Below are 11,873 nucleotides of genomic sequence, written 5' to 3'. Positions count from 1 at the left end.
TACTACCACAACATATCCCAACTACAAACGTCAACAACTATCAACTTATTTATTTAAATTCAAAAGTTGCAGTCAGTCGAAAGTCCAAACTAAAACTAGGGCAGATATATATATATATATATATTAGTAAACCCCTGAATTTCGAATTTGAAGGATTAACATCTTCCTGAAAAAGAAAGGACAGTATATGATTCAAAAATCTGAGATATAATCTCACATGCATTAAAGCTATAGAAATGTCTAACGGCACCGTTTCGCTAAGATACGAAATACTCCGAAAACAAAGTATATCCCCCCAAACATGCCATAAGTATGAAATTACAGGAAACATAACTCCTTTACAAGAGTACAACAAAATGTAGCAAAGCCCTTTATGAGTGCAGAAAAATCCACAGCAATTGCTTAAAGACCTAATCCAACAGTGCGGCCATCCCTGCGCCGCAGTCCAGCAGTGTACTGCTTCTCTAAATCCATCTGGAGTTCCTTCTGCTTCTCGGCTCGAAGAACATCGCTTCCTTCTTGGTTGTCGGGTTTTTGCTCCAACTTCACATCGCCCTTCACACCCTACAATTGGCCATAGGCACCAAGGCAACCTCAGACTCTAAAAAATGTGTTAGTATTTGAAGAAACTCCAATGGAATGAGTGAGCCATTCAGGACCAAGTAATGAAAGGTTCTACATGATGTTAATAATGCCGACTAAAAATGCAATGGAACAAGCAGAAGCAAAGGAGATATACCATGAGTTTGTTGAATTTTTCTTGTCGTTCACGATCAGAAAACAGTGCTGTATCCCAGTGGCGACCAGGCTGGAAGAAGAATGTTTCAAATGTAAAGGCGCATTAAATATTGTGAATGACACCGCAGGTGATAGTAAATGGCATGGAGAATTTAACAGCCATAGTGCAAACTAAAGCAGCAGTTTACTGTTGGACTTCAGACAAACCAAGTGTCATTGGGCAGTAATACTAGTAACGTAAATTATATATACTAGAAAATGTGGAAAAAAAAACGTACTCCTTAGTCATTTTCAATGTTGTAAAAATCTTAGACCAAACATTTATTCAGTTTAAATGCCCTCCCCTATGAACCTGAATGTACATAATGATGCTTGCGGCATAAGTACCACAATGGTAAAATTCAATAATGCGTTAAATAGAGGAAATGGTAGAAAATCATCACAAATACCTCTTCTGCTGGTGTGCTCTTTTTGCTACCCCAAAGCAGCTTCTTCTTTTGGTCAGTAGTCATGCAACTTCCGACTCCAACAAGATTTTTATTAACTGTGTCACGCCAAAAAGCATTCAAATGAGTATCATTTAAAGGAGGTTCAAGGTTATTACAATATAGAATTAAGTTGAAATAATTTCTATCGTCTAATATATTGACCTATAAGCAGTAGTAGATTAAACACAGTAGTTCCTACAAAGTACAACAATAACAACAGAGAAATTAAGCAAGCAGTTTCAACTTGGAACTGACAAAAGCAATTACATTCATTCGGAAAACAGATAAGGAAATAATAGGTAAGGCAAATATTACAATCTGCCTTATTTAATTACTAAACATCATAAGATACTACCTAAGCTATGTTATAAGCTGGATATTATATCCGAATAGGAGCATCTTCCACTTTACACACTCTTTGCATAACACTGTTCAGCATTTTAATAAAAGGACAAATCCATTTGGCTACACGAAGGATACAGCACTTCACGATCTGTGTAATAGCCAAAGTACCATACCATATGGTTTCCTCCTTTTTTTCCCTAATATCCTTATTAAATAAACAAAGTTATGATTTCAGAAAGGGGATCCCCAAAGCAACTAATGAGATTAACAAGTTCACATTTGCTTAAAGCAAATAAGAACAAAGATTTGAACACAGAACCCACTGAGAGCATAAAATATCATTAGTGGCAACATATCAATATCCCGTTGACCATAAGAGATTACAGCAAACTACAATAAATGATAAATTAGATTAAAAAAATTAAAAATTTTAAAAAGGAACAGTAGCAAGTAAAAAAGTTGAGAATCATCATAATATCATATCTATATTGTCCCTAGGAACCAAATTATATACCTAATTCAGCAGCTTTCATTGCAGCAACTTTTGCAGCATTTAGATCATTAGCAGAATCAGTCTCATTGGCCTGGCCCTGTCCTGGAGTCACTTTAGCATCCTCAGCTACAGATGAAAACTTTGAAACTGGCTTAACTGTAGTGAGATCATATGGTATCAAGTTATTAGGAAAAAGCATAGGAAAATATTATGAGGTAATACATATGGAAAAGGGACAAAGAAAAGGTACCATCTTTCCCATAGTGAATGTCCTTGTCTAAACCATACAGCTTTGGTTTTTTGGCAGGAGATTCTTGATTTTCACTCATAGAAGTCAATTTATCAGCATGCTCCCCTCGTTGTCTAATATACCGGTCCTTATCTTCATTAGTTTCTCGGTCATCATATTTCTTCTTTTCCTCTTTGGAAAGCTTTTCACCATCCAGTTCTGCCGGGTCACTCTTATAAGCATCTTTCACTCGATGTTTACGACTATCTCCTGAAGTTGAGTTATTTCGATGCCCCCAAGTCTCTTCATAGGAAAGTCGGTCACCTCTGTAATCTCCTGAACTTCTATGATAATCCCTCTTCTCATCTCGACCATCTCTGTCCCTTGTATACCTACCCCTCTCCACCGCTTCAGAAGATGCATGTTTCCTACCAGATCCAGCTCTATCAAATGATTCCTTCTCTTTATATTTCTGGTGTTCTAGAGACGAGGCTTCTCTATCCTTATCCTTGCTTCTATACCCATCATATTTATCTCGGGAATATTTATCCACATCTCTCGAATAATCTCTGGACTTACTATGCTCGCTTTCTTTTCTTGTAAGTTCAGAATGAGTGCCACCCCTTGACTCTCGACCAGGACGAGAGGACAACCTCTTATAGTTTCTCTCTTCTTCATCCACATGCTTGTCATGTATGTAGTCATCATGCCTAGAGTAACCATGGGACATCCTGGAGGACTGTCGATCAGAGTGTCTATAAGAATCACCACTTCTACCATAACGACCTCCACTAGAATCCCTTTCAAATTCTCTCCCATCATCCTTCCTTGGTCGATGTTCAGAGACTTTCACTGGGTCATCCCTCAAAATGTTTGGGCTAGAGCTTCGGTCCCTCTTTGGAATTTCTGCATAGACATAAAGGTGATGGTAAGCACCAAGGTATCCAGCAGGAAACTGACCAACTAAACGACAAGTAAACTGTGCCAAGTTCTACAACAAAGATGTTAACACTCATATTTAGAAATAATTCATAGTCATACTGCTGCATATTGCTTAAGATATTAATTGGGTGGTTGACCCAACACAGATTCTTTTGTCAATCCCCAGGTCAGATATGTTAACATCACATATCCAGAGCACTATTTTATATGTTAGTGCAACGGACTGAGCCCTAGGGCGAATGCCATTTCTTGTTGGGAGTGAACAACAAGAGTAACACGCATAATAACTTCAAATGACTTCAATTTTGATATATATATATATATATATATAAATAAGGAAAACCAACAAGACAATACGTGAGCTCATGCATAACTAAAGAATCCACAAAAATAATTTCTTCTTGGTTTGAAACCTCATAGCTCTTCCCTTGTTTTCTTAATCATTTTTATATCGACAGAACTTCCTATTTTTAGGATGAGCGTTAGGTTTAAAAAAAAAAAAAAGAACAAAATTTTAATAAAAGAAAACTGGTAAAAGTTCTTTTAAAAATATAATGATTGTAGTTTAAAAAAGAGAAAAATTCAACCAGCCCAATTTTAGGTACACTTTGGAGAAAAGGGCCTTTAGTTCTACCATCGTTCTCTCGCAATCCTCAAAACTATGATCATTTCTCTCCAAATACGCCACTTTTTTTTTTTTTTTTTTGATAAGTAATGTTGTATATATTAAAAAAAAGTGCAATGCGCCTCTAAGTGTACAGAAAGTATACCAAGGAAAACCCGCAAAAACCCACAAAAAGAACACCTTATACAAACCCTAAAAACCAAAGAATCCTAAAGAAACCTTGTGCCCTAAAACGCACAAAAACCCTAAATGCAATTGACCATACTAGAGCTACGGCCTCTAGCCTCAAAATTAATGGAGCATTCCAAATTTTTAAGCTCCCTCTTTCCCCTAACCTTTGGACCAGAAATGTCCTTTTAGGGCTCCCGCTCCTCTTCAATGACTGAGAAAATATCCAAAAAACTTTTCTTGTCACCTCCACAAGACAAACCCACAATGGAAGCGAATTTCAACGCATCGAGCACCTCCTTGGAATAACCCTCCACCCCCTCCACTGGAGTTTCCGCCACAACCTCGGCTAGCAACTCATTGTTCTTATTCTTATGCAGCTGCTTAGCTATCTTATCCTTCACTCTCCGGAAATACCCCAGTTGAGACTTGGAGACAAAAGAATAAATAGGAGCACCACTCTCCGTCATGCGAGGATAAGGTTGGCGAAGTCTCATACCCAGCTCAGCCACTCCATGGGAACTGTCATCCTTAGAACCCTGAATTGACAAAGACGCCACCTTCACCACAGGCAGAGAAGGAGAAACAATTCTCAACCCTAAAAACCCCCGTCAGATCAAACCTTTCGCCAGTGCAGGATGCCTATTAGTCTTATCAGGAGCTTCCTCCATCGCCGAAGAAGCATAAGCCCCCATCGGAGAAACAGAATCACCCTTACCCATAGAAAAAGGACCCTCCCTTACCCTACTCAGTGGGCTCGCCGGAGAAATAGAAGCCTCTGCCGGAGAAACAGACCAAATACACCACATTAAGCAAGACAGGATCATCTTCCACAATGTACCATGTTACCCTTTGAGAAGAGCCACACTACCTTCGCCAATAACCGAAGAGATCCACCACCCACCTAGGCATGACCCACTTTAACCCATAAAGGCCAAAGATAGAACTCCGTAAGGCATAAGCAGCCTTGCTATGAAATAGGAGGTGATCTACAGCAGCACCAATCCACTACTATGAGATGTTGTTTCCTTAAGTTATCCAAAGTGGGATCCTCCTTAAAGCAACCAACCAAACAAAGAACGCAACTCTCAAGGAAACCTTATTCCACCAAATACTTCTCCAAGGGAAGGGGTCATTGCCGTTCTCTCTCTCTCTCTCAGCGCGTGCCGGCATTTCTCTCATCCATTTTTCATCTATCTACTTCTCAATCTTGGTGAATGGGACCCCGTCAAGTTTTTTTAGTAGCTCTAGTGGCCTAAAACAGGGAGATCCTTTATCTCCCCTTCTTTTCCTCACCGTCATGGAAGCGTTAAGTAAAATGATTTCAGCTCTTGTGGATGGGGGTCTTTTATCGGGCTTCATGGTGGGTCATTGGGGTCTAGGAGTGGCGGTGCTATAAACATTTCTCACATTTTGTTTGCGAATGACATCTTGATTTTTTGTGAGGCAAATTCAAAACACCTTCGCAATTTGCATAGTTAGTTCTTATGCTTTGAAGTGATTTATGATTTGAGGATCAATTTGGCTAAATCAGTGTTAATCCCGGTTGGCAATGTTATGAACGTTAAAGGTTTGGCAAGTATTTTGGGTTGTAGGGTATCTTCCTTACCCATTAAGAGCATGTTTGAGATTGCGTTTGATAAATAGAGCTTTTAAGTCAAAAAGAGCTTTTGGGCAAAAGCTTCATTTTTAAGCTTTTGCCAAAAGTGCGTTTTGTCCATTTGTAGGCTTTTTGCACCCTTAAAAGTGCTTTTAATTTTTTTGCCAAACAAGTACTTTTTTCTTCAAACGGGCTTTTTGAGAATTAAAAGCACTTTTAAGCCCCTCAAACGCAATCCCAAATAGGCTCTAAGTATCTAGGTCTGCTCTTGGGAGCTTTGTTTAAAACCAAATCTATTTGGGATGACATCATTGAGAAGGTAGAGCATCATTTGGTTAGATGGAAGAAGATGTACTTATCTAAGCCTGTTTGGGATTGCGTTTAAGTGGCCTAAAAATGCTTTTAACACTCAAAAAGTCCGTTTGAAGAAAAAAGTACTTGTTTGGTAAAAAAATTAAAAGCACTTTTAAGGGTCCAAAAAGCCTAAAAATGGCCAAAACGCACTTTTGGCAAAAACTTAAAAATGAAGCTTTTCCCCAAAAGCTCTTTTTGACTTAAAAGCTCTATTTTTTAAACGCAATCCCAAACAAACTCTAAGGGTAGGAGAGTTACCATGATTCTAAGCACTTTAACTAATATGCCTACCTATTTCATGACCTATTTCCCCCCTTCCTATTGGTGTAGCCAATTAGCTAGCGAAGTTGCAATGGGATTTTTGTGAGGTGGTATGGGTGAAGAATTCAAATTTCATTGAGTCAGATGGACTAAGGTGTGCACACCAATAGTTGAAGGAGACTTAGAGGTTAAGAATTTACTTGTCTTCAACTGGGCTCTCTTGGAGAAGTGGCTATGGCGCTATGCTCATGAGAGAGAGGCCTTATGAAGGGTGATTGTGGATTCTAAATATGGCAGTTCTTGGGGTGGGTGATGTTCTAATGAGGTTCATGGGTTGCCTAGGATGGGCTTTAGAAGAATATTAGGAGGGGTTGGGGGGAGATATCTAGCCACACTAGATTTGAGATGGGGGATGGCTCCAAAATTTGTGTTTGGTGTGGGGCTCAAACTCTCAAGACATCTTTTCCGAACTTGTTTAGCATAGCCTGCTTTAAGGATGTTGTGGCGGACCATTTGGAGCTTTCTAGTGCCTCTCATCAGTGAAATATTAACTTTCTCACAACAACTTAATAAGTGCTAAAAGTACTTTTTAAGCTTCCTAACGCAATCTCAAACAGGCTCTTATTCTTTAAGACTCTTTATTTGGGCTATGCCTTAGATTGTAGTTTTTTGAATGTTCATGCTTTTTAGGTCTCTTCTCTAATACTTGTTGAGCTTCTCTTTTATATACTTCTTGTATACTTGGATTGCGCCTTTGCACTTCTTAACAAATTTGCAGTTACTTGTCAAGAAAATAAAAAGTGTCGGAGGGGTCCAAGTAATCCGACACTAAGGCCTCTTTGTCACAAGCTCTCGAATAGAGTTCTCAGAATGAGGACTAAGAGCCGCTTCTCCACACCAAACATCATGCCAAAAACAAATGTGAGACATGACCTAGTTGGAAAAATTCCCCAACCCATTCCTAATATTCCTCCAAAGGCTCACCCCGTATGGCTCTCGAGTTTCCTTTTAATACCAGCCCCCCTCTCTAGATCCCATACTTCTCAACAATCACGTGTCTCCATAAGGAATTCTCTTCTTGCGCAAATCTCTAAAGCCATTTACGTAGCAAAGATTTATTAAAGAGCACGAGGTTTTTCAAACCAACCCTCCTCCTCTGGGAACTAGGGAGCAAAAGTCTTCCAATCCACTAGATAAAACTTAAGCTCACCACACATTCTATCCCAAAGGGAAGTCCCTTTGAAGATGCTACTTAGGTAAACTGGGATAAGAAGTACTTAGGTAAACTGGATAACGTTTTAGGCGACCACCTTGAGACAAATAAATCTTCTTCCAACTAGCCAGCCAATATTCTTTCCATTTTCTCAACTACCCTGTCTCAAATAGCTTTTGGATTAAAAGGAGCACCCATTGGAAGTCCCAGGTATTTCAACGGCAGAGAAGCTATGCTACAACTAAGAATGTCGGCCAACTTGGTACTTTATGAAGCCTAAGTTGTCATCTTGGAATGTGAGAGGGCTGAATGAGGAGGTGGACAAGCATTTGAGGGTTTACAATATAGTCAAAGAATGGAAGGCAAATGTTGTTTTTAGGAACTACATAGAAGCACATGCCTTTCAGTCTAGTGCATAGTCTTTGGGGTTGCCAATATGTGGATTGGTGTCGTTTTAGATTCTAAAGGGGCATCCAGTGGAATTCTACTTATGTGGGCTAGGAGGGTGGTTGAAAAATTCGAAGAGTATGAGGAGAGCTCACCATAACTTATTATTCCAGAAATGTTAAAGATCATTTTAAACAAAGATCTTATTTGTTTTACGGAAAGCATTTGCAGTAAGTTATTGTTCTATTTCATTCTTAAATCAAAGAAAAATATAAGAAACAACACAAGTTAAACGTTGGACATAATCTTTCCATTTTGCTTCTTTTATTTATTTATTTATTTTTAATAGGTAATCAAACAAGTATCATTAAAATGTGTGAGGCGCCCCTAAGTACACAGGAAATATACACAAGGAACACCAAAAATAAAAACAGAAGAACAAATAAAACCCAGCCAAAACCTCCCACAAAACCCAAAAGAAAGGAAAAACACCAAGACACCCATAAAAGAAACCCTAAACCCGCAAAGTCTCCCTGGGCTTCATCATAACACTGAAAGAACCCTCATTTGCCTTTATCTCGGCCAGAACAATCACCTCTAGCATCAAAATTTATCGAGCACTCTAAATTTTTAAGCTCCCTCCTCCCTTTCGGTTAAAAGCAGAAACCAAAACCTCTTGACATTGTCCCTCTTCTAGGACTGTCAAAAGATCCAGAAGAAGCTTTTTCTCACTAATCCCACAAGAGGTCCCCAAAAAGGGGAAGATCTTCTGCCCACTCTGCACTACCTCAAAGATGTCTAACAACAGAGACTCATCTCCAAATGATGGGCAAGAAGAAAAAAAAAAAAAAAAAAAAGGTCAAGGAATATTGATTATTGATGTTTGAGGTCCTTGGTGTAAATCTTAAATATAATGCTCCTCAAAGAATTCTTTTTTTTTTTTTTTTTTGAAGCAGCAGCTTTACCTTTAACCACCATCTACAACAACAATATAAACCATGTACTCCAAAGAGTTATTTAAACCACCAACAGTAGGATATCCCAAAAATCATGTGTTGGAGAATATCATACAAGGTTTTCTCACATGCATCCAGACCAAAAAAGTTCAAACTCTAATAAAACAATTGAAGCCCCGACCGACAACTTAACTTCCCTTTTAACTTTCCAGATCTATTCTCTTAACAATTTCCTCACCATAGTAACAAAAACTAATTATTTTTGTCAATGGAAACTATATATATAGAGAGACAATTTATTTTTTATTTTTTTAAATACACTATAAAAAGATGATCATACATACAGCACCACAAAAATAAGTTGTTTAAAATTTCCCCTTCCACAAACTAGTCAAACTAAAGCAAATGCTATTGCAAAACACCAACCAAAAGCATCAACAAGCACATAAAGAGAAGCAACTATAATCAGCCCATACTGACAACACAATAACCCAATTTCATAATTTTTTTTTTCCTTTTCTTTTTTGTAAGGCCAATTTTATAAATCATATAATCATAATTTTAGCAATATTGAAAACCCAAGAAGATACTCACAAAAAAAAAAAACCGAAGACAGATTGTCAAATTTACATGCTAACCCACCCCACAAAGACCATTTGTAAGTCCTGGAAACCCAAAGCCGAGTTAAAACACTAACCATCAGATGAAGATGACCCACCAACGGGAGAACGGCGCCGGTATTTCCTGTTTGCCGCATCCGTAGATGGCTTGCGAAATGTTGTCTTTGCATCACCATTATCAGAGGATGGAGACAGTGAGTCTGATTCCATGATTCCTAGCACCCAAATCGTAAACAATAATAAGCACACAAAAGAAAAATACACTTCGTAGGGATCCAGGAGACGCAGACAAATTTTATAAATATGAGCAATCATTAAATGGTTAATTACTAAATTGCAAAGAAACTGGGCTGAGGAGGCATCGTGGGAACGTGAAGAGACGAGACGAACGAGAAATGCCCTCACCTTTTCGACTGATAGGTATGAGCCAATGTCGAGACTTTTACAAAGAGGGGAGACATGTAGCACCCTAGAGACCCTAGGGTAATTTGGTAATTTACGCAGTTGCTGCTATATATATATATAAAATTTTGTTTTTTGAATTTTATGATAGGTATTTTTGTCCTCGACATTCACATAATCAATAATTTGGGACTTTAGAGGTACATTGCCTATGACTGAGATAGTAATTTGACGGAATACATGTATTTTTCTCAAATATATATATATATATATAATTTAAAACTCTTCAAATTGCTTTTTAATAAAAAACTAAAAATTATTATTATTTAAAAAAAAAACATTTTATAAGGAAATGTTTTAAAAAAAAATTATCTTTTTTCATTTTTTACTAAGAAATTTTGTTTTTTTTAAAAAAAAGGGAAATAAATCCAAATTATAAGGATATTTTTTCAAAAAAAAATTATTTTTTAAATACAATATAGAAAAAGCTTAAGATTAAAAAAAAAAACAATTTATAAGGATATTTAAAAAAAAAATTCAAAAATTTTTTAATATTAAAAATAGAAGCAAAACTTAAATAACAAAAAAAGAAAGAAAAGAAAAACCAATTAGTACGATTTTTTTTTTAAAATAATTTTTTTTAAAACTTTTTTTATAATTTATACGAATATTTTTGTCTTATTTAAAATTTTTTTTGGTCTTTTTTTTTTTTTTTTTTTTTTTTTGGTTGACCTTAAGGAGCATTGGCATTTGTTGGTAGTTTAGGAGGTAACATTGACGAATTAGGTTTTTTTCTCTCTAGGGTTTTCTCGTGAAACTTAGAGGAGGAGGCTGTTTTTCTCCAAATCTGCAAGGAATGTGGGGGTTGTTTCTTGTAGACTTGCATTTATTTTTCTTGAGAGAATAGAAGGGACAATGGCTACTGAATTATCATCATTATGGGGGAAATTTTCATTGTTAGAGGAGGAAAGTGTTGATGTGGAGGTGCAGGGAGGATGTTTTGGAAGAGATTTCTCTAAAGGGAAATCATGCTTGGTTGGGTGATTTCAAACCACATTATACATTTCTTTCAATCGCAAAGAAGTCTACCGGTGGGTCGGTAAGGAAATTCACTTCATGAAGATGGTCAGCTAGGAGGCAAGTAGAGAACTTGTTGTCTTACAGAGCATAGAACCTTGCATAGTTGTAAGTGTTTTTCTATTGTTTATAATATGGGAAAATTACACTTTACCCCCCCAAAGTTAACAGCGATTTTCAATTCGAACTCCAAAGTTTCAATTTTGCAATCCACACTCTCAAAATTTCAATTTTTTTCAATTCAGCCATTGCTTCAGTCAAAACCGCTTTGATTGACGGAACAGTGATCACGTGCGACGCACGTGATCACTTAAGGCGTTTTAGTACCGAAAATGCCCACTGTTGTTGCCCCTCTCCCTCACTGTTGCCTCCAAAAGGAAGAAGATTGATCTTTCCTTGGCCAAATGGCCCAAATCTCACAAAATTGTTGGGATTTTGGTTGAATTCAATTCTGAAACACCTTGGAAACGACAATGGAACTACCAAATTGAAACAATTAAATCCAAGAACCGAAGTCCTTACATTTCATGCATAAACAACCCTAATTCAAAAAAAATTCTCAAATTTATCACAACCCAATACAATGTGAATGATCAAACATATGATTCTAACATCTATTAACATAAATCAACCATCAATTCCGATAAATTAATCTCCTCTGTCGTTGCCGAAGAGGGATCAATCTTCTCTGTCGTTGCCGGAGAATGACCTTTGCCGGAAAATCCAAGAATCATTCGTTCAAATGAACAGGAAAACATAGAAACAAAAATGCCTTCTTCCCAAGACTTGCTTTGCCTTTTCCTGCAAGACCCTTCTCACTCATTCCCGTTTCTTGTTGACCAACAGCAGATCGATCGGTTTGGCATGGAGAAGACGAGGTAGGCGGAGAAGAGGAGGTAGGGCTTGGGGCATTTTGGGAAAAAAAAAAACAGCCAACAGTGATCACGTGACTTGCATGTGATCACTGTTCCGTCA

At 37.5% G+C, this 11,873-nt stretch overlaps 1 protein-coding gene across 1 annotated transcript; it reads right to left on the bottom strand.

Moving 5' to 3' along the window:
- Window positions 1–235: 235 nt before the first annotated feature.
- On the bottom strand, window positions 236–9,832 carry LOC132162530 (uncharacterized). The gene is made up of 7 exons (XM_059572764.1): window positions 9,750–9,832; window positions 9,497–9,634; window positions 2,315–3,199; window positions 2,086–2,220; window positions 1,188–1,282; window positions 740–808; window positions 236–564 (listed from the first exon to the last, which is right to left on the bottom strand). The coding sequence occupies exons 2-7, from the start codon at window positions 9,627–9,629 to the stop codon at window positions 403–405; spliced, it is 1,479 nt and encodes a 492-aa protein (XP_059428747.1). The 5' UTR covers window positions 9,630–9,634; window positions 9,750–9,832; the 3' UTR covers window positions 236–402.
- Window positions 9,833–11,873: the final 2,041 nt, after the last annotated feature.

This window comes from Corylus avellana, chromosome ca9 (genome assembly GCF_901000735.1).
Source record: "Corylus avellana chromosome ca9, CavTom2PMs-1.0".
Lineage (NCBI taxonomy): Eukaryota > Viridiplantae > Streptophyta > Magnoliopsida > Fagales > Betulaceae > Corylus > Corylus avellana.
Note: the sequence above shows the minus strand (reverse complement) of the source record. Positions and strands in the feature narration are given on the sequence as shown.